Source organism: Cimex lectularius, unplaced genomic scaffold (assembly GCF_000648675.2).
Source record: "Cimex lectularius strain Harlan isolate CLEC.00 unplaced genomic scaffold, Clec_2.1 scaffold2, whole genome shotgun sequence".
Lineage (NCBI taxonomy): Eukaryota > Metazoa > Arthropoda > Insecta > Hemiptera > Cimicidae > Cimex > Cimex lectularius.
In genome coordinates, this window is record NW_019394219.1 from 6,036,884 (window position 1) to 6,060,702 (window position 23,819).

Sequence of the window (23,819 nt, forward strand, 5' to 3'; positions counted from 1 at the left end):
TCACGATTTCTGAATAATTATCGATTAACGGTCACTAATCACCACACACACCCCTGTAGCCTTTCTCGACAATGGGAAGGATAAGATCGAGGTCTGACCCAGTACTGCCAAAACATCGAAAAGTGAAGTTCTCCAGTTCTCCAGCCAACACACACTCAGTGTAACTAAGTTGTCCTAAATCCGTGAAATATTCTTAAAAGCTTTCAAAGTGGAGCATGCCTTAAATTCTAAAGGTTCTTCTTCTTGAGAGCTGCTTACTGCACTAACGCCCTTACACCTGCATTGCAAGTACTGTCCCTCTGATAGAACTTGCGCCAGTTTGTTAGTCTCTTTGCACGTATTAATAAAATTGAGGTATCTTGATAAAGTTGTTGTATGAAAAAACCAACAAGAATTTCTGGTAGGTCTATGTTATCCTGACAATGCTTTAAAACAACAAGAACAACTGATAATTATGTAAGTCATTATGGAAACGCGAGTAGATTAGTACCTTTTATTACTATTTTACTGTCGTTCCCTTAAGCCGTCTATTAATGTTTGTTTTATTCGTTTCACTGAATTTGATTGAGGTTTATAATCATAAACAATATAATATTTGAATTAAATGTTGTGAATATCTCATTGACCCACTAAACTGTGAGCAAGTTGATGACATTGACCTCGAAATCATTTGGCATTTTGACTTTTTCAGGCTGTCGCTAGAAATATGGAGATCAGGTGCAAATGCCACGGTGTGTCGGGGAGTTGCGAGCTCAAGACCTGCTGGAGGGCGGCTCCTGACTTCAGACGCGTAGGGGCGGCGCTCAAGGACAGATTCCGGGAGGCGGTCATGGTGGAAGAGAGCAACCAGGGCGGATCCGAATTCACCTTCCTGGAGAGAAGGCGTGGGAGGCGGCGACGTAAGAAGAAGAAACGAAAGAAGAAGAAATCCCGCGCGAACGACTTAGCCGAGAGCATACTGTTCTACGAGAAATCGCCTAGCTTCTGCGAACTAGACACGAGGCTCGAGGTCCCGGGCACGACGGGCCGGATATGCAACCGCAACGGACGCGGCGTCGACGGTTGCGGCTCCTTATGCTGCGGCCGTGGGTACAACATCATCAGAAGGCGAAAGACGGACAGATGCAACTGTAAATTCCACTGGTGTTGCTACGTAACCTGCAGAAACTGTACTTCGGACGAATGGATTACAGTCTGTAAATAACTACTGAGCTCTGAGAACAATTTTGCAAAAAGATTCCTTTTTCTTTCTTTTCTAAAAGCCACTCGTAATCAAAAGGACAATAGAACAAGAAAAGAAATAACTAGATACTCTTTCGCAAAATTATATCAAAATGCTTAAGATTTGTACAATAAATCTTTCTTTCTCATTTAATAAATATGAGAAATTTAGGTAACTACAAAAAATAATCATCAAAAATAACGTTTGTGAGGTTTTTCCTAAGCTTTTTGGTGACCGTTTGGTCATTTCCGATCATTTTGGTCTGCCTATCTTCCATGTTTTTGGCCTGTCAGTTCTTTTTGGCGTTTCTCCATTTTCAATTATACAAATTGTTTATACATTTGTATAAAATGAATGTCATTGGGAAAATATGTCGATAAAAAATTATCTCTTAAAATGGCGATATGGCAGACTAAAACAGTGAGGATTGGCGGAACAAAATGATCGGATTTCAATTACATCTCACATTTCACCTGTTCCAGGTGTATTTAAAGGTTGTATATGCTGGGAAACAGAATTTTATCTGAATGAAAAATTATAGAAAATGATAATTAGAAAACAAAAGTTTGTAGAGTTTTATATTTGTAAAACGTAAAAGTATAAAAACATTTCACTAAACTTGGCTTAGTGTTCTTAATGAGGTTAAGAATTTGCTTCAGTTTTTTATTAATTAAATAACATATTTGTCGATGTAAATATGACCTCAAGTGTAAATTTGATCACCTATTTTTCATAGGAAAAACATGGTCAATTTACAAACACTGATCCGGTACATCCCATTCCATTTTACCACTTTTCTAATTAAAAAAAAAAGTCGTAATGCAATTATTCCTGGCTTTTCGCTAGAACCTGTACAGTATTATAGTGTCTAATCTATTATTAAGGATTCGATTGGAGAAATAGTAACGTTCCTCTATTTATTTCTAGGCTAAGTCACTGTATTCGGTCAATACTCTTCTATGTACATGTGTATATCGACTCCTTTAAACTTTTTAAATATAAATTTTGTATATTGTTATTTAAATAATAAAATAATTGACAATCATGTAGGAAAATGTCATAAGGTAGGTGAAAATGAATTAATAAACTTTTAAAAATAAAAAGTCTATTACTTTTCTACCCAACATCTTTTTCCTGTGTCAAACCAATTTTGATTACAAAAATAAAATATGCTTCCTTGTGTGCACATATGTACAAGGAGAAAGCCTCTTACAGCACCTTATACTGCTAGAGTATTGGTGAAAAGAAAAGAATTAAATGAAACAGACAAATCCGCCCAGATTACCTTCAACTTCGCGACAAGATCTTCCCTACAGTGGTTACTATCTTATGCCCATTATGATAAAAATGTAAGAAAAGCTCCTATTAAAAATAACTCTTCCAATGCTAAATTCTCAAAATACTACTCCCAACCATCGCAACTGCCACTGGAACTGTCCAACATTGTCATCGCGTCGTACAAAAGTCAAGGGAGGCATTGTCGTTCTAGGCCTTTTCTTGGCATAAGCTAAAGGTGGCCATTCACGATCGCTCCTAGCAGTCCAAACGGAGCGACGCCGTTCCAAAAACCACGTCAATGGCAAAACTAAACTGGCGTGCCCGGCTGTGCCGAATATTCAACCGGTCCAAACTCCATCGCGCCACTCCAAATATCTACGGCGCGACGACGGCATGGCGCGTTCGTGAATGGATAATGCGCGTTTTTTTGGCGCAGTCTCCGTCTTCCTGTCACTGAGCAAACATCTCCGTCGTACATTCTCAAAAAGTCGAAAACGTTTATTCTTTATTGGCAATGACATCCAATAGAGATTTTATTGTTGAGGTGATTGAATTGTATGAAAGTTTACCATATTTATGGAAAGTGGTGGACAATGATTACCACGATAGAAATAAAAGAAATTCGGTCCTCAACCTCCGGATGGTCGACCTTTTCAAAACATAGGATACAAATGCAACGAGAGATGCAGTATTGATAATCCCTAAGCGCTGAGCAGAAATCGTAGTAGAGAACTTAAGTGAACTTAGAGAACGTGATGTGGCTGCCAACCTTTCATGTAGAGTGATGATTTCTCTCATGACTGTCTTTTGTTTTCTTACCAAGGTGGTAACAAGCTGGAATAAATATAAATAAGACGTTAATCTTTTTTTTGTAAGGTTTTGGTTGAAATGAAAAAATAGTGTCACGAGCGGGATTCGAATCCACGACATTCGGCTAAATACGCCGCTGCTCTACTACTTGATCTATCGTGACTTCGATAGTTCGATCCACTCGGACCACAACTTCTCATCTCAATCTATCTTTCAAATTTTCCCTCTTTTTGCCATTTTTTGGTGTCCGAGAGGATCGCAGTCACGATAGCTCAAGTGGGAGAGCAGCGGCGTATTTATCCGAAGGTTATGGGTTCAAATCCCGCTCGTGGCACTAGCTTTTCATTTCAACCAAAACCTTACAAAAAAAGATTAATTGAAAGAAGTAATTTGGTCAATAGAATACTAAAGATAATGAATAAATAAGACGTTTCATCCATCCTTAAATAGTTCCTCCAATCAGCGGGTTCAAGGGAAAGATCTTTCATCAAATTGATGTATGTATTACGGCTTCTGTTCATGAGCCACTTCTAACACCATTTCCTCTTCGGTTTTTGCTTTTAATATATAAACACTAGATGACGTTCGGAGCGACTGGCTGTGGAGCGGTCGTGAATGCCCCACAAGTTTCAGGCACTCCAAATGGAGCTATACGGCTTGGCGCGGTTCCATTTGGAGCTATCGTGAATGGCCACCTTACGTTCCACATCGAGTTTAGCACCCAGGCTTGCTGTTCGTACTGTCATCTCTTCTTCACTACCTCACTAATCGACTTTTAAGTGTCATTGGAGACAATCCTTTTTCCCGTATTATCCTACCAATGTTGATGTCCCTCAGCGCATTGCACAGCTGCACAAATGACCTTACCTTCGCAGACGATACCATTATTTGAATCGTAGTGCAAGAAACAAAGATTGATTTTTAAATTATTTGAAAAATCAACCCACATAACCTTTACTCTTCGCAGCAAAATAGTCCGTTATATGTCAATAACGTCCCTCCTCCAATAACATTTTGGATTCGTAGGGATGTATAGCTTTTTTTAGTGAAATTGGTACTTTTTATCAAATTAGTACTTTTCTCAAGCGATTTAATCCTTTTCTCAAGCAATTTAATATTTTTCCCAACCAAATTAGTACCTTTCTCAAGCAATTTAATATTTTTCCCTACCAAATTAGTACCTTTCTCAAGCAATTTAATATTTTTCCCAACCAAATTAGTACCTTTCTCAAGCAATTTAATATTTTTCCCTACCAAATTAGTACCTTTCTCAAGCATATTAATACTTTTCCCTAGCAAATTAATACTTATTTAAAAGGTATTCGAAAAAATGTGGAGCATAGCGTGACATAGAGCACATGAAACCTACCTTATTGTTCCCAGACGGATTTCTAGGAAATTCTTCTTCCCCTGTCCTTGGTTTCTTTACCCCTAAAATATTCAGTTGTTTGTCACGTCTTATTGTATGCATTGCGTGAGTTTTGTATATATAGAATGAGTGACGGAAGTGACTGGAGTGACATAAGTGGTCATAATGATGAAACATCACCTAGTGCTGCAGGCGGTTCATCTTCGTCCGGTGTCCAACGTTCAAGACAGAGCAGGGGTACGTTCGCAGTTACATCAAGGCGTCAAAAAGAACTTTTTATAAAATTAATTGAAAAGGGTCATTCAGTCAAAGATGCAGCTCAAAAATCAAATTAAAAAACTCGAACTGGCTACAGTATATACAGAAATTATACGTCTCAAAACTGTACGTTAGTAATTAAAAAAAGAGGTGGACCCCGGCTGCACAAGTTGACCCCTGACGTTCTAGCCCGCTTTGAGGAAATCATTTAAGGAAACGCGGGTCTATCATTACAAGATATTAAAGAACAGCTTGCATTACGCAACATAAATTTGTCTATTTCTTCAATACACCGAGGGCTAACGTCGTTAAAAATAACTTTGAAGGTGCGTCCATTGAAATATATCGCATGAATTCTGAGTCAACAGTACAACAACGAAGGCAGCTTGCAATGGATTTTGAAATACGGGTCGCGCAAAATTATTTTTTATAGATGAATCAGGATTAAATCTACATTTGCGGCGGACACATGCACGTTCAAGGGTTAACACCAGAGCTGTTGTCACCGTACCAACAGTTCGTGGTCGCAACGCGACTCTCGTTCTTGCTATAAATAATCAGCAGGTAGTACATTATTCTGTAATTAGTAGTGCGAACTGTAACACTAATTTATTTTGCGATTTCCTACATGATCTTTGCTAGAAACTTAATGCAATGGAGTTGAACAACTCTATTCTGATAATGGATAATGCAGCCATTCACAGAACGCAAGATGTACCCAATGTTGTAGAATCGGTAGAATCGTTTTCTCACACCATCAAGTACTTGCCTCCATATTCCATAGTGTTAAACCCAGCTGAATATGCTTTTTCTAAAATAAAGGCATCAGCCAGGAGGGTTTTAGGTGGGACAGCTGCAGAACACGACATTGCAGAAGTGATTAGTTGCAGTGTAAACACCATCAATTCATCGATGTGATACTGAAATTACCATCAGCGGTTGCTGGATGTCCCCTGCATTGACTTTGAAATAAAATGTTCATTTTGTTAATTTTCTTATTTTCAATAATAAATTTTGTTTCTTGACAGTATATCCCCCTTTACCCCACCACATTTGAAAAGTATTAAAATACTCGGGAAAAGTATTATTTTGCTTGGGAAAAGTATTAATTTGCTTGGAAAGGATACTAATTTAGTTGGAAAAAGTATTAAATTGGTAGAAAAAAGTACCAATATAACTGAAAAAAGCTATATATAGACAAATGACTTCCAGCCAAACACGCATCCCTAAAACGACAAGCAGTGATGAAATGATCAAAATTCCTCTCACAACTAATTGATGTACAATCCCCAATATCACAGGCCCAATAAAAGACTACTTACAACTCTGCTCTAAAGCAAATACGGACGTACGTTTCTAGATTTCTGGTGCTTAAGCATACTGTTCAATCAAAAATTATTCGAAAAATGCTCGACGCTATATTTGTATGCATCAAATGAAATCATACACAAAATTTTAGATGAACCTTTGTACACGAATTGCCAGATGCGTTACAGTAAATTTAACAAAAATTTTCCTATCCATACAAACCCATTAATTGAAAAAATTGAAAAACTCAATCATTTATCCAACCCTGCTCGTAGACTAAAAATAGGATGGCCTAGAGATTTCCTAAACAGTGATGATGCTGGTGAGAGTGAGTGAAAAACCTTGAAAAAATCTTATAAATCAAACTATTACTGTCCGCGTATGGTTTGTACCAGTGCGTAGTTTTTCCACTCCATATAACTTTTTTTTGTTAATTATCTACAACAATTGTTACACTATTGATTAAAAAAATAAAATAATGCAGCTTAACTTTTCTTTCAATTTGGCATTATAAGAGGTAGTAAAAAAACATGCATACATGGGTAACATCGTAAATAATATTCAGCCATTTGTCATAATGTTATTTACAAAAAAATATAAATGAAAATAATAATCCTTCAAGATAAATTATGTTAAATTAAATATTGAAATTTGTAAAAGGAAATATTAAAATTATGATGGTTATGGAGAGAAGAACATGTAAAACTGCACAAAATGACCAACTGGTATAATATAATATTAACTTAGTTAATACTATTTTATTACTATGTATTACATGTATTGTCAACGTTTTATATGAATTTATTAATTATATAAAATTATTTAATAACTCATAATATATTTGAAGGCGGCTTAGATTAATGGAATGCCCCTGAAAATGATTTTTGATTCCTCAAATTACACATATAAAAATAAAAGAAATCTAAAACAAGAAACGGTCGTGGGTTCGATTCCCACCGTCGCCTCTGGCCCTTTTTTCCCGATAACCCCCAATTTGAACACACAAGAATTCGTACTATGGCTAATATGCAAAATCATAAGGCCAATAAAAAAAAATAAAAAAAATTACATGTTTATTACCAATACATTGTAGAATATTGTAGAATACATATATAGAAAATTGAGAAAGGAAATCACTTAGCTCATGAACTGTTTCTTTAATTAATTATAAATTTCAGGAATATTTACAAACGGAATATTTAAAGCAGTGATATTAACAATCTTTTTCACACTTGTTTTGTTGAAGACTCGTTCATCTACGAATTTAATTAATTGGATAAATAGATCAACTCGATTAGAGATTTAAGCGCTGCCCTGCCTTATGATGACTGCAATGTATGCCGTACAATATGAATATTTTGTTTATAACTTTTTTAATATTTGCATGGTTTATAATCTTCAGTTGTACTTTTTTTGTCGTCGCTATGGCTTCTTGTAATCCTGTTAAAAGTCTTGGGTCAATTCAATTAGCTGGTTGAAAATCCCAGAGCTCCCTTTTCAAGAGTCCATATCGGCAGAGCTTAAAGTGCCACAAGCCCTGAAAAACCACACTGACTTTAAGGTATGATTCAAATTCGAGTGTTCAAATATTTTTGTAAATAAATAGTCAATTTTGGTTCTAAATATATATGAAGTTTGGTTATGAGTAATCTGAACGATTTCCAAAACATTTTCTAGCTCAAATAAAATAAATTCGATATTCCAGAAAAATACATGTAATTTTTGATATAAAAGTTTTAAAAATAACAGACCTCATTTCAGGAATTTTGTTTTCAGAAGCACCACTTAAACTTAAAGCAAAAAAGCTTAAATTATCTAAACAAAGAGTGTTACGTAATGCTAGAAGCTTTAAAAAATTTATTTTTAAAAATTTGTAAAGTGCGTTACAGCTCTTTTGGTTAGTCTCTACGATATTCAGATTAATAAATGAATGATTCAGAATTTTGGGGCCGTGTCAGTAAGTGTAGTTAGATAGATCAAGATAAAGTAAGTAAACCTTACAGGGGTAAATAAGTCCTTTTTAATCGGGCTGTTGACGTTTATGAGTCAATGCCGATTCCGTTCATCAATTTCCCTCGATGACATAGACCTCGCCGCATACATAGAAGTCATACTAAAATATAATATGACGTTCATTGTACAATTTAATTTGGACTGCAGAACTTGCAAGGCCATTAAGAAAGAACTCTCTCAATCTGGGTCAAAAGATTACTGTACCTACCACCCCATAGTAGCATGGATTATTTTGGAAGTCATCCACCAATAACTTTGCGGAAAACATGCAGAAAAATTTAGTCTTACGTCATCCTATAAAGTGCTCTTTGGTATGCTTGAAACTCGCCCAGACACAGAAAAATCCCTGAAATAAAAGAAGCTAAAAAGCTGAAGCCAAAATACAAAATCTTCTTTCAAATACGGCACTCCGTAGCAGACAAACGAAAAAGAACTTTCGATCTTCTTCCCAAAATATTTGACAACCAAAGCTAGAAGAACTGACAATACAATAAAAACAGTTTTCTACATAATTTAAGAAGACTTTCCAGCATCCATCTGACCATAAAAAGACTTAGCATCTAAGAGTAGATATACCATCATAGTATTTATTACTTTGGGGACTATCTACCAACACCCAAATAAGCAGAATATACAGGGTGTTACTGGGCTAGTGTCAATACGGCCTTGGTGGATTTACTAAATAAAACATTGTTCAGTGCCATCAGAACGAGGTTTCTCTCTTTACTCTTTCCTGAGATATCAACATTTTTGTGATTTTAGTATAAAATCAGTATTTTTTACATAAAATCGTAATTTCTCGACTTTAACCTCATTAGAATATAAATCTGACCTTTATTTCGCAAACTACATTTTATTTTCCACAAGATTATTCTCTAAAACCTAGATGTTACTCAACTCAACTGTGGCTCCTGCAAGGACTTTTTCATCCAAATTTTCGAGGATTTTACCAAAATTTGCCTTATTTTATAAGTATTTCAAGGACATGCTCGCTTTTTGAATTTTTAGAACTTTTGTTAGTGACTTTGCAAAGTTGGAAAACGTGATATCGAACCGATGGAGAGAAGCAACACAAGAACTTCGTATGTCATATTTTTATTGAAAACATTTATTATTTGGTAATAATTCTACTTTCAACATTTTATTTACTGACATTTGAACCTGTAACACCCTGTATATACTGCTAAATAAATTTCTATATTTTATATCCAATACTCCTTGCCATGCTTAAAACTCGCCCATACACAGAAACATTCCCGAAATAAAAGGTGCTAAAACAGCTGTCGTACAAATACAAAATCTTCTTCCAAATCGTAGTTGGTATGCTGTATTTCATGAAAAAACTACGGCACTCCACAAGAAGACAGACGAAAAAGAAATTTCGAATTCTTCTTAAAACATTCGACAACCAATGCTATCAGAACTTAGAATATAATAATAAACGTTTTCTACAATATTTAAGAAGAGCTTCCAGTAGCAATCTGTCCACAAAAGAAAACGTACCGAGGACTAAATTGCTATACTAGTGTGGATTATTTTGAGGAATATCCACCAATACCCAATAAGCGGAATAAATACGTAGTAACGTGTACTATCCTTAAAATGCTAGAAACTGAAACGTCAAAATACAAAATCTTCATTCTATATAATATAAAACGTGTTGTACATATGTGATTTAAGAAGACCTTCCATTGAAAATCTAGCCACAAAACTTACCTTAACTGACTATGGTAATATATTCGTACGGATTAATTTGAGGGCTTTCATCCAACTAAATTTAAGCTGTGATTCAATCTTTAGATTTTTTAATGTTTTGAAATGGGTACGTTTAGATAGTTTAAATATAAAGTTTTAATTTTTGCTTTTAACCTAATGACCATTAGCATGAACATCCTCAAGATTTCAGAAATATATGCCATGTAAAATCGTTTAATGTTGACTTTATCTAATACTTTTCGTTTTGATCATATAAATAATTAATTACACAACAGCAGTTGTAATAAATGGCGCATGTAAAAAGGTTTCTGCCCAGCGATAGTCTTTTCTGTTTATTTGTCCGAGTAGTCTTTTGATCCAGATTGAGAGGGTAAGCTGTGCTTAAAGGAGGCAAGCACATCTCAACAAATTTTTCCTTGGTTCCTGGGGTGGAACAGTCCTTTGAGATGGGGTGGTCAAGAGGACGTTCGACTTGTTCGGCGCCTGAACAAGCATTCTCATCTCTATAATCCCTCAAACGAGCCGTACCTTAATGATTAAGGACTACGGCAACAATGAGCGCTAGATCGTGTTAGAAACTTTGGTGTAACCTGTAAAGGTTCCTTTTCTCTCAATCCAATTCCCTGGACTGTGCAGTGGGTGCTCCAAGGAGATTCCAACCCAAGGTTGCAAAGGGGGTTCCAGGCACAAAATACTGGTGTAACTTTGAGAACGTGACGCACTTTCTAAAGCACAAGATGTATTCGTGTTTCCTGGCGCGCTTCATCTCTCTAAGCGCCCTTCACGTGCGTTGGAAGATAGGACGAAGGAAACGTATAGCATGCGAGGATACAACAACTACGTCTACCCAGTCCCTCGAAATGCGTTAAGGGAGTTGTTGGCTTGCTAGCTGGCCGCGAACGGTGCTGAATCAGAGGAACAGGGGTTAGGATGCCCGATCCTGTCTTCTTAGCGGAAGGAGGGTGCATAACCAACTGAACTACGGGGCATCGAAAAATCGTTCCAGTACCAGTCCATACTCATAGTGGCTTAGTGGTGAGGCTCCTGGCGAGTACTTAGAGAAGAGCTTGTTTTTCGGTGGTGCCCATGTTCCGAATGCAGGTTCCTCTAGGGGAGTGGTTAGAAATTCCACTTTAAACGAAACCGCGGCCGGAGCGGATCCGGTAGTTTCGACGCGGCAGGCCCCTAACTCAGGGAGAAAGTTGTCGTCTAGGGAGTGCTTTGGGAGACCGGCTGATGCAGGTCAGCCTTTTCGGGTATCCCTTTACGCGCTGCACACCGTTAAGTGCGCAATGTTGACCCATCCGTTTGGAAGAGACAAGTGGGAGAAGTCGGCATGTCTGTATAATTAGTCTGTGGATGTGGCGTTCTAGTATGTAGTCCTAGTGTAGTTCTACCCCAAACCTCAAGGTGTTCACATTATCTACCGTGAGCGGAGATGTGTCGTTCCTATCTTGAGAATCTAAACGTCTAATAAGGCCTATATGCCAGTACGCACGTTAAAAAACCACATTGTCTAATGACATTGCGACCCCCAATGGGAAACATATGCCTAAAAGGGTATTTATAAGTTCTGCAGTCCTGACCAATTTGTTCATCAAACGTAATATTATGTTTTAGTTTTATTTTCATCATCTTGCGACGTCTATGCTATCAAGGGAAACAGAAAAAACAGTCATAATCATGTAATTTTAAATTTTCGAATAAAAATATTATTTTTCTCCATTTTCTTTGGTGAGAAACGCGAGTGCCGTCTTCGCCTCTTTTATTTTCCTATACGTTTGTAAAGAATAAATCAAAAAGTGTAGGTTAAAAAAAAAATGAAGAAGAGAGGGCGGCGGTGATATTAACATTTGAATTTGAATGGTAATTTGTTCAGAAAACTCGTAGGTAATTAGCGGTTTGAATCGTAACTAATTCGTTTGATATTAACTTTTCTCTTTGGGTGGGAAGCCCATTCATAAGGACATCGGGAGGCATTACTCTTCCACGACTCAGTGATTAATTGATATGTGACGGCGAGTAAATGAGAAGACAAGCTACCTGGCCAGATTGGAAAGGAGGCATTCTTTTTATTTATTGCCATCTCCCCGACCACTAAATTGAACTGTTCTCCAACGCCCAAAAATTAACTCGTCTTCATATTCCATATCTCAACGTCAATCATAGAAATTTGACATTTGGCCGTGTGCTGTCAGTAATGGTGTCTTTCAAAAATTGAAAATATGGAAATAGGGTCTGTCGTGAATAAAAACATTGATTAAACAATATAAGTTCGAAGTATAGGGTCTAAAAACCTATGACGAAATGAATCAAATTGACTAATTAACCAGAAAGGTAACTACGGCAATACTTTAGTGAAGCCTTGTGTAAATTTTTTACCTAACTTTGTGTTGACATGTTTTACTGGCTCAGTAGAGCTAAAGTTCAATTAATTCTGTTTAAAATGAAAGATCTAGTTACATTGTTGGACAAAGGGATTTACAGTGGCTGAAGCAGCACAAGATATCACTAAAACTGAAGGAAAACAGGCCCTTTTCCATCACACCACGCTGCATTGGTTAGAAAAATTTAACATTGATAATACAGCCTTCAAATACATGAAATGGAGCAAGCTGTAGAACCAAATTAATTCATAAGTATGAGCATACTTGCCAGGGAGTCAAGAGTCAAAAGACATGTGGCCATCTACTCGACATTAAAAAGCTGAAAAAGACACTGTAAACTGGTCCAGATGAACTTCCTTTAAGTGTTGTGAAAAATTTTCCAAAGGTCCATGTCATATGAGATCCTACCAAAGTTGATTTACTAGAAAAATCCTGATACCAGTGGACAATGGCTGAATCATGGACCAATGTTTCCCCAGTAGCTGCGAGGATGGGGTGTAAAAAATGTTGTGGAAGTAAAAGGAATTTATTGGTGATGGATGTTCGATGGAAGAATGAACTCTACTAGCCAACAATTAGAAAGAATTACTCGAGATTATACTCGGTCACATCCCGGTGGATAAAGAAAGAACTAGGTCTTTATGGAAACAAGCTTCTAAACACCATTTAGTTTAGATCGTAAACGCTTGAAAAAATCCAGTACAAAGGCCACGAGGATTAAGAATTTATCAAAAGACTGTCATGTTTGGTCAAACTACTTTAGCAATAGATGGAAGGGGGTAAAGAACGTCAATCCTGCGTAACTTTTCTAACTAGAAAACGGTTTTTCAAGATAAGGTATTTTCCTGATGTAAAAAGGAGGTTTATCGAAGAAATCCTAACCCCAGTGGACAATGGCTGGATCGCAAACAGTTTTTCCCAGGCGCTTCAGGAGTGAAATGTGAAAAAAGATTCAGGATGTGCATTTTTTGAAACTGCGGAGATAATTATAACTAGTTTATTGGTGATGGATGTTGTACATACTCTGTACTCTACTGCCAAATACCCTCGGTCACTTCCATAAGGCCAAAAAGAGCCAGAAGATCTACAACACCCACCACATCTCGCTCGTAGAAACCTGCAAAAATTCAACAAACAATTGCACGATGGTAAAACTGCTTTAGCAGTATAAGCAAGGGGTAAAAAAGATCAATTCTGGCAGTTTTGGAAATGGAAAGAAAGAGTTTTTTAATCTGCGTTTGTCCCTGATGGATGTTCTATGCATTCTAAACAAAACTGCGGACAGTTGGAATGTACGAGAGAATATCCCAGTTACCCAATTTTGGTTCACTTTTTCCCGAACCAAGAAGATATTTAAGGGATCATACATCGAATTACTTTAAATTTTATATAATATAGTGACAAAAATATAGCTCAATGCACATGTTACATCACATAAAATAATATTCAATTACAATTAATTAAGTTTTTCAGTTGAGATAAAAAAGTCAATGGCACTAGCGGGATTCGAACCCACGATCTTCGGCTTGATACACCGCTGCTCTACCATTTGAGCTATCGTGACCTCGATCCACTCGGACACCAACTTCCCATCTCAACCGCACCTTTTGAATTTTCCCTCCTTTTGATTAGATTGACTTTTTTATCTCAACTAAAAACCTTAATTAATTGTAATATATTAATTGGTCAAGCGGACCACGAAATTAGTGAATTTAATAATATTCAATGACTTTGCTGGTCCGCCTAGTCTCGATGTTTTGAGTTTTCTGTCTGTTGCTTTTTTGCCTACCAGGCAACACCAGTGAGACTAGACAAACCAAGAGCCTGTAAGTTCAACATCTCGCTCCCTTCAAAATATTTCCCCAATATTGAAACAAATTATCCCAACTGCCTTGTAACAAAATCAATTACGCCAACGATAATTTCTAACGTTTTGTATTTCAGATTCTAAGCAAAAATGAGCAAAGGGTTGAAAAAGGAAGGTCTGCTCTTAGACAAGCTGAGCGACCCTGGTGATCGGTACACTCTTGGCGAAATTATCGGTACAGGGGTACACGCTAACGTCTACGTCGCAACCGACTCGCAAGAAGGTGATATTAACTTAATTAACCCAAAACCTTCGTCTCTAGAAAAAGATATGATTCAAATGATAATCAATAATCCAATAATATAAATCCTCTTTACAAGAATACCCTTGATTAATATTGAGTAGAGTTATTTATAGAGTAGAGAAATCTAATATATCATCTTAAAATCTATTAATATTAGATCAAATTTCTATGTCAAAGTTAACTTATGCAAGTCAATGATATTTACAAACAGTCTGATCAGCCTATCTTCGTTGTAGTCTGTCTGATCGATTCGGCATTCGCTTAGATGGAAGTTCTCTTACCTGATTATACCCTCACCTCCGATGAATGAACCAATGCTGACCAAACCAGTAAGGACAGGCAGAACAGGCTGATCAGAAACGCGAAATTACAGCCAGGGCCTAATAACTCAGAATCAGAAAGACATGATCACCTGATGTGAATACAAAAGCATCATAGGTTTGGGAAAAATTAAATAGTTGATAAGCCCGTAAAGCAGATGGCAGTATTAAATTGAAATAGCATGTAGAAGGATCAAACCTACGAACCTACTCCAGAGAAGAATACTGTTGGCTGTCGAAAACGTCAAACCACTTTTTCATATTATTATGTTATTTCTATGGGCTATGCCAAGATTCGAGCCCAGAACCACTAGCGTGGCAAACAGTTAGACATTACTTGCACCGATTGGATTAGAATCACAAATAGACATGAAATAAAGCTGAGTGATTCATCCGACCAAACTTGGGAGGACAAGAAAAACGGTAATCTGAAACGACTAAACTACAAATTAATTACCCTGTGGACGTCAAAATAAACTGAAACACACTACTGAATATGGTAAAATTGCTGGAATACATCTTACAGACAAAGCAGCAGGGTGTTCTGAAACTACCAACTGCAGGTTCATTACCTTGTAGACCTCAATGTGAAATCAAACACACTTCTGAAGATGGCAAAATGACGGAATGCATCTGACGGAATAAACCAACAAGGATAGACAGACCAGAATGGTCAGAAACAATAAGACTATTTTCTGTTAGTATCTAAAACTCTAAGATATCTAAAAATATATTGGTTCAAAGGCATGAGGTGTTTGAGATAAATGAAATAGATAATAAAGTAGCAAATGATTTAGCAGCATTTTCACCAGTCTGATCAGAATAATATTTAAGCATACCCATATGCTCAATAATTGGATGAAGAAAAGAGAAAAGAACAATCTCACCCTGGCCAAGTTCACCGCTTCACTGACCATTGCTCAGTAAATAACCACTTGACGAAATTGTGTAAAATGTAGGCAAAAACTTGCTTTGTCTTCGTTTGTTTGTCTATTCGTTCTCAGTCATCGTTATTTTGTCTATTCGTTTTTATTTATTTTGTCATTTACAATTTACTGTGAACGAACAAATTCTCAAGAAGATTAAAGATTTGATAAGTTGCAAGGTGTTGATCCTGTAGTTAGTTTCATTGCTTGATGACAAATTAAGTCTGCAAGGATAAACCAAGAAGATTCGAAACGTCCCAACTAATGGCCCAACAAGAAATCTCGCGTTTTAATTCAGTTAACAAACATTCATTAATTTTTTTATTCTGTAACTTATCAATTCCTTACACAACTATCTGTTTATTCTGTAACTTATCAATTCCTTACACAACGTTAATGATACCTGCTTTAATATGGGATGTTGTTTGAAAGTCGGCAAGTGACTGTGTGAATGTACTCTTTTATCTCCTTTTTCAGTACTTAAAATGTGTTTTCAGGTGGTAAAAATGTCGCAATTAAAATTCAAAAGATAACATCCGAAAGTTTTCCCGATATCGAGGAGGAGTACAGAATCCTCCGTGATCTTTCAGACCACCCAAACCTACCGGATTTCTACGGTGCTTACAGGCGAAAAGACGGTGATAGCGATGACGTCTGGCTCGTCATGCAGGTAACCGAAATATTCTATTTTGGATTTAGTTGTATTAGAACAAACTCTTCTTTCAGCTCTGCGAAGGTGGCCCGGTCACTGACTTAGTACGTGCACTACTGCGAAACAACAGGAAGATGCTGGAAGAGCATATCGCCTTCATCCTCCGAGAAGTACTCAAAGTAAGTTTATTTTCATCAGTTCGAGTCGAGTAGGTGTTCCGAGGTAAGATATTGTATGACTTCTCGAACTGGATTCCTAATGATCTCGGGAGTGGTAATGAAATGTAGAAAAGAGTTGATTAACTGTTGAGCATCCATCTCTTGTGTAATTACCTCGATCATTACCTTGGAGAGCGTCAGGGAAGTAACTGCCTGGCATCTATCAAACAATGGGCACCGGTGTTAACGACTCGCCTAATTGCTTATACACGACATTCCCGGCCTCTCGCCGTGAATATGTGGTTCAAGTGTCTCTGCAATATACTACTCGAAAGAACAAAATTAACATGGTTGAAATAAACAAAACAAAACTTTTAACAAAAAAGAACTAACGGTCAGTACTACGTTTTGACTGACCAGCCTCCAAAAGAGTTCAAGACCGTCCTTATAATTTTCGTCTTGGCTTAGACCTTCTCGGTAACGATCATACTGAATGGCGCCTAACTTTCGAGTGATGAGAAGGCAAATATCAAAAGTGCAAAACAAAGGATCAATCATCTTGAAGGGCTTCGCCCTCTAAACGGGCCCCGATGTTAAAAAAGCTCGTGCCAAAAATGGAATAAAAGTAGGCGAAAGGAATTCGACTTCTCGCCTCTTCATTTCCTGACCCCTTGTGAAAATTGCTAATTGATGTTCTTTTACCCCATGGGCATTAAAAAGCTGTCTGGCCTTTGGGCGTCTTGTCCCACTGATGACTCGGAAATCAAATCAGTGAAATGTAATGTTCTATTTTTAACGGGAATTAATTTCCTTTCAAAATGTTTACTGCTTACTTCAGGCATTAATGATGCTGCACGAGAACCACGTGATTCACCGAGACATCAAGGCGAGCAATGTCCTGTTGACTAAGGAGGGCGAAGTCAAATTAGTCGACTTCGGCATATCCAGGTAATGTCGGAATAAAAATTTACCTATCCTGAATTATTTACTATCCGGCTTTAGGGAATTGGCAAGCACCATGGATAAACGTCAGACGAGCCTTGGTTCACCTTGCTGGATGGCACCGGAAATAGTAACCAGCTGCCACACCAAAGGCTCTTACGATAACAGGGCTGATGTATGGGCGTTAGGTTCGTTTCTATTTTGATATCTTACTTTTTCAGATTAATACATTACTACTGTAATTCAATGCCATTTATAGGTATTACAGCAATTGAACTTGGAGATGGAAAGGCACCTTTTCAGGACATGCATCCTACGAGAGCTTTGTTTCAGATAGTAAGAAATCCACCTCCGACTCTGTACAGACCGGCACACTGGTCCCAAAACTATAATGATTTCGTTGCAGAGTAAGTAAATCGTCAATCATTATCGACAATACAATTTATTTAATTTTTTTAATAGGTGTTTGGTGAAAAATCCTGAATATAGACCTTATATGACGGAACTGATGCAGCATCCATTTTTTACCAGCCTACCAGAAAATGACTTCCATGTTTGTTATAAAACATTGATATTAATGTTGTACCAATTTATACATTTGTTTTTAATTTTAAGTTTAATGTTGAACTGAAAACTCTTCTGGAGTTTGTGACGTCGCAAGACGTATCGGAAAGGAAGAGTGAGGTCAAAGTGAAAAACGGCCGTCTTAAAGTAAGCCATCAATAGCAGAATCGGCTTCTTCTCATAATTGTACTATTTTTCAGCAAGGTATTGACAAGGACGGAGAGAAGATGTACGTCGAGGACCTGGCCGCTCTGGAAACGCTGAACGAAGACACGATCATCAACAACCTGGAACACAGGTACAACGAGAACCAGTACTACACCTACATCGGCGACATACTTCTCTTCATGAACCCGAACGAGCCCGTTGAAAACTACGGGTTTCAAGTAAGTGAGCGTGTTATTGACGAGTTCGTCTCTAATCGATTTTCATTCAGCATTATAGAAGGTACAAATTCAAATCACGCTCGGATAACGAGCCTCACATTTACGGGGTGGCCGACAGCGCCTACCAGGACATGCTGCACCACAACGTCCCACAAAACATCGTCCTCTCTGGTGAGACTATGTCGGGCAAAACAACGCAATTCAAGCATTTGCTGAAACAGCTAATCAATCTGGGACAGGTATTAATTTTTCTCAATAGAAATTAGTTATTTTTATTGTTTGGTTAGTTGGGATGTTGATTGTATCGCAAGAGGTCATCTACTTCTCATTCAGAAAAGTTTCTGTTTTAAGTCATATTCAGCTAACTTTTACAGACATGTGCTAAAAGCTTAACGTCTTATCATTTATTGTAGTAATCATAAGTAAAACATTAAAAGATAAATATATTGAACTGACAGAGCGATTTTAATCGAATATGGCAACGTAGTACTTATAATACAAATTCGTTACTTACTCCTTTTAAGAAAGTTTAATTTTGCATGTATAGAGCAGAAATAAATGTGGTGAAAAGCTTCAAAGATCTTTAGAAGTGATCCAAGCTTTTGGAAACGCGTCTACTCCGGTAAACAACAATTCTACTAGGCACGCCCTTATCACTCAGCTGACTTTCTCCTACAGTGGAAAAATATCCGGAGGAATATTTTGGGTGTACCAGCTCGAAAAGTGGAGGGTGACTGGAAACAGGTATACCGTATGAGACGTTCTTTTCGCCACTGTAATTTATCCGAATCCTTCGAAGGTGCCCTTACCACACCAACTTCCACATATTCTACTACTTGGTAGACGGTTTGCGGAACGAGGGGCTGTTGGAACGGTACGGCCTGGAAGACAAGGACTACCGTTACTTGCGGAGGAACATCGACGAAAAGGACAGGGATCCGAAAGCTCCGTCGGGGCCTAGAGATGAAAAAGAAACGAACGTCGACTGGTTCAAGCAGATAGACAAAAGCTTGGATGACCTAGACTTCAGCGCCGATGAAAAAGATGTAAGCCCAATTCGATAGCTGAAATCAACCATTATATTTTTTCTCTTTTTAGGCGATCTGGAGAATTCTATCTGCAATTATACTATTAGGAGAAATAGAGTACAAAGAAGAACAAGATGGAAATGCTGATATCAGCAATTTGGAAAGCCTGGATAAAGGTTTCAACATCCATAGAATCCAAACATTCATAAAATAAATTTAACCTTTTTCCATTGATGATTTGTTTTAGTTGCTTCGGTTCTTCAGATCAACAGCAAGCGTCTGTCCTGGGCCTTGTGCAACTACTGCGTACTGGAGAAGGACGTCGTTTCAAGGCGAAGACATTCAAAAGCTGAAGCCACTGAAGCAAGGAACGTTTTGGCGCAGACCATCTATTCAAGACTTGTCGACTGGATTGTCAACATGATAAATAAAAAACTATCATTATCAAGAGCAGTCTAGTATGTTAAAAATTGATTGATGTTTTCTGATTAGGATGAATATCTGTTTGTTTTTTTCCAGCGGAGACAGCCATTGTATCAACATTCTCGACATGTTCGGTTTCGAATGTTACTCGGACAACGGTCTCGAGCAGATTTTCGTCAATTCACTCAACGAACAGCTTCAGTTTTTTTACAACCAGAAAATTTTCATATCTGAAATGGTTAGCTTTTGGCTGAATCTGTTGAAGAAGGAAAAAGTGACACAAGTTTACTTTTCAGCAAGACGAAGAAGAAGATGAAGTGCAGATTAAAAAACTTCAGTTCTACGATAATAAGTGTACAATAGACGAACTTCTTAATAAACCGAATGGTATAATGCATATCCTGGACGAGGCGAACAAACTTCATTTAGACGAAGACTTCTTAGTCGGTAAGACGTAACAGTTCTCCTCATAAAAATGTAAAATTTATCGGATCGCTGTTTCAGATTGGCTGAAGAAGAAGAAGAAAGAAACAGATCACGTTAAAGCTGAGACAGATGATCAGTTTTCAGTAGCGCACTACACAGGCAAAGTTACTTACGAAGCTGTAGCCATGTGTGGGAAAAATCGAGACTTCCTTCCTCCCGAGATCACCGAAGTCATGCGACTATCGACAGAACCTATAATTAAGCAAATGTTTACAAACAAGCTTTCAAGAACGGGAAACGTTACAGTTTTAGTCGACAGTGATCCTAAAGTGGAAAAGAAGAAAAGCCGTTGGGGCAGCGCTTTGTTTGAAGACACCACAAGAAAAATCAGGGTAAAAGATTAGATTTCTAGTTTGAAAAGAACATGGTTTCATTAAAAAATTTCACAGCGATACAATACGGCTTCGAAAGGGGAATTTTCTCAGACAAAAGGGATCCGCACTGCCGCGACCATCTTCAGAGCGACCAGCCTCGAGATCCTCAAGTTGCTTTCAGAAGGGAGTACTCATTTTGTAAGATGCATCAGAACGGATCTGAACAGCGCTCCGAAAGGTTTTCAGCATTCCATTATAAAACAACAGCTTAGAGCTTTGTCTGTTGTTGAAACCGCTGGGGCTCGACAGGTCGGCTTCTCCCATCGCATCGCGTTCGACGATTTTCTCGAAAGGTATCTTCATTATCTATAGTTTTTTCTTTATCTTTTTATTATTCCTGAATTTCTCAGATATCAGTTTTTGGCCTTCGACTTTGAGGAGAGTGTCGATAAGACAAAAGACAACTGCAGACTCCTCTTGATCCGCTTAAAAATGGAAGGATGGACGATGGGTAACAAGAAAGTATTTCTGAAGTACTACAACGAAGAGTTCCTTTCAAGGTAATTAATTTGTTTTTATATTAATTAATATATTTATTAGATATATTTTATTTCTTTAATAACCCTGTAGGCTTTATGAAACTCAAGTGAACAAGATAATTAAGATACAGTCCATGTTACGTGGGTTCTTGGCGAAAAAGAACGTCGCTCACAAGAGGAACAAGCCGGAAAACGAAAATTCACAGACCGGTAATGATGTGATCCCAGAAGAATAGAATAATAGATAGATAGACAAATATACAAAATATGTCAACAGTACATAGTTTAAAATGATTATTAAAAAAAAAATTGTGTAGTGAGAGAACTACTCTGAAATATCTAAAAAATAATCTTAATATTAGTCCAATGTACATTGCGCAGGGTACTGAATAAAAACTATTTCAAACAATTTTCTCCATATTCCTTTCTTTTCTCTTTTTCTTTTTGTTCATTTGTTTTGACTGTTATCTGGAATAGAATTTCAAACATTTTTATTTCAGTACGAACTGTTGATTTAGAGGAAGGCGCCGCAGCGGTAATTATTCAAAAAAGTGAGTTCCCCTCATGTTTCTTTGACACGGCAATAATCACAGAATAATTTTGATCTTTAGACATGAAAGGATTTTTAGTGAGAAAGAAGTTCAGGCCTCTTCTAAACACATCGACTGGTGAGTATTAATACACTATAAAACATTATTTTACCTAACAAATATGACCAAAATCAAGCAATCAGAAAAATTACAAAGAAAAGGTTTGTACTTTTTAACGCGACCATTTTAGTCAAAATCGGCCCGTTTTCTAGGTAAACTGGACCCAGAAGTTGCAGAATTTATCAGAGTTTATTTTAAGAAGTGGAAGTCGAAATCTATATACCAGACTCTCTTGCTTTATAGGGCTGCAAAGCATCACGATGTGGTTTACTTCTGTCAACAGGTGACAAAGCCATGAATCTCAAAACGTGCAGTTTCATGGCCGTGCAGAAATCACAAAAGTCCCGGAAAAAGAATATCGTTTATTGCAATTTTAGGTGCATCTGTACAACCAAAGCGTTGTCGGTTCACTGTTTGAGAAGAATCATATAGAAACCAGCCTAATCGAGACGGACGTGGACGAAGAAATGTTCATCGGGCGTCAAAATGATCCCGTCGTTTGGAAGCTACCTTTCGACATCAAAGACATCAACTACTGCGATTCATCTTTCATGTGTGGATCCGTTTATGATAGGTAATATTTTATAAATAATATATAATAAGGGTATAATATTTTTTCAACGAATCCACAGAAAGCCGGTTGATGAACTACCTTCTTGGGACGATCCGTTTAAAAGTCTAAGTATGTCCGGTTATTTTGTATGTTCCTGTGTAATTTTTAATGCTGTTTAAGACAAAGGGTGCCAAACGGAAGACGCGCACCAGCCTGCTGAGTTGCTAGACGCTATGAAACGTAAGAATAAGAGATACAGAAATTTCATAGACACCCCTTACAGCAGAGATTCGTCGGTTGTCGAAGAAAACAACTTTCAAGAGTTTGATGTAAGCGGTAAAAGATAAAAATATAAAGGAAAGATACTTACTGAAGAACTTACAGGTGGAACCGGAAGATTGGGAGCCGATCGTTGAAAAACACGAACAAGAAACGGACGAAAAACATGAACAAGGAACTGTAAAAACAGAGGAGCAAGACAAAGTCGAAACACACGAACAAGAGGCCGTCAACCAAGTAGAAAATTCAGAAATAAAGGATGTCGTGCAGGAAACTCAAAAACAAGTCAGAATAGACACCAAACCTCAATACATACCGAAGACCGATTTGAGCCAAAAAGAAAGTCTTATTGAAAATGGAACTGCAGACTTCAGGTAACATTTATCAATTTTTATCTATGTAAAAAATACTGAAACATTTTTGTTACAGAAAAATCCTAAAACCGACGAAGAATATCAACAAAATTAGCCCTTTAACGAGCGAACTTCTGGAAAAAGGGAAGTCTCTAGCAAACACAAATGAAGACGAACCCCCTTACAATTTTCAGGTGAAATGTTTGAAATCGTAATTTTATAAATATATTTAATATACTAAAAGCACTCTGTACCAAGGCGATGCTGAGAAAAACGAATCACAAGAGATTCACAACCCCGGAGAGCAAAATTGACAGCAACATTGAAAACAACAACCAACCCGAGACTGTCATCGAGAACATACAAAATTCTCAACCGGCTAAAATGGGCAAAGAGTTAAACAGGAAAGATTCACTTGAAAATATAATGTTTATGGTCTCCAAAGCCAAGGATTTTGGTAGTAAGCCAATTTTGGAAAACGGCGAAATAAACAAGACGGAAATTTTGCCGGGTTTCATAGTTTACGGAGAACCGACGTGCCTGTAATAATTGTAAAAATTAAACAATTAAAAATGTAATAAAATGAGTAAAATAATTTTTTCTTAAACAAAAAGTTTATTAGAAAATTGATTTGTCTGAAATATATATAAAACGGTTAAAAACAACTTTCATATCTGTTATTTTTGTTGTTGAATTTTTGCATCATATATTTGAAAACTTTGTTTATTCATTACTTTTATAGTTATATAAATAATAATAGATATGATATCTCTT

General features: G+C 37.2%; 2 protein-coding genes across 3 annotated transcripts in view; both read left to right on the top strand.

The window, feature by feature from the left end:
• LOC106666840 (protein Wnt-10a) overlaps positions 1–2,313 on the top strand; it is a 40,556-nt gene extending 38,243 nt beyond the window's left edge. The window contains exon 4 of the mRNA XM_014394318.2: positions 692–2,313. Within this exon, the coding sequence (XP_014249804.1) occupies positions 692–1,204 (513 nt within the window). The 3' untranslated portion in view covers positions 1,205–2,313. The remainder of the gene's footprint in view (positions 1–691) is intronic.
• Positions 2,314–7,669: 5,356 nt separating this feature from the next.
• Positions 7,670–23,624, top strand: LOC106666819 (neither inactivation nor afterpotential protein C). 2 transcript variants are annotated; one of them, XM_024230282.1, is made up of 30 exons: positions 7,670–7,806; positions 14,306–14,451; positions 16,216–16,388; positions 16,445–16,549; positions 17,367–17,476; positions 17,531–17,658; positions 17,730–17,877; positions 17,933–18,023; positions 18,086–18,181; positions 18,235–18,420; positions 18,471–18,659; positions 18,968–19,164; positions 19,220–19,466; positions 19,519–19,624; positions 19,696–19,906; positions 19,968–20,109; positions 20,168–20,318; positions 20,376–20,689; positions 20,747–21,024; positions 21,082–21,231; positions 21,302–21,420; positions 21,711–21,761; positions 21,822–21,878; positions 22,013–22,143; positions 22,238–22,434; positions 22,493–22,542; positions 22,594–22,742; positions 22,798–23,066; positions 23,122–23,239; positions 23,304–23,624. In XM_024230282.1, the coding sequence occupies exons 2-30, from the start codon at positions 14,319–14,321 to the stop codon at positions 23,589–23,591; spliced, it is 4,584 nt and encodes a 1,527-aa protein (XP_024086050.1). In that variant the 5' UTR covers positions 7,670–7,806; positions 14,306–14,318; the 3' UTR covers positions 23,592–23,624. The 2 variants fall into 2 exon arrangements, with proteins under 2 accessions (XP_024086050.1, XP_014249774.1); XM_014394288.2 differs by having other exon boundaries at positions 7,672–7,806; positions 23,290–23,394.
• Positions 23,625–23,819: the final 195 nt, after the last annotated feature.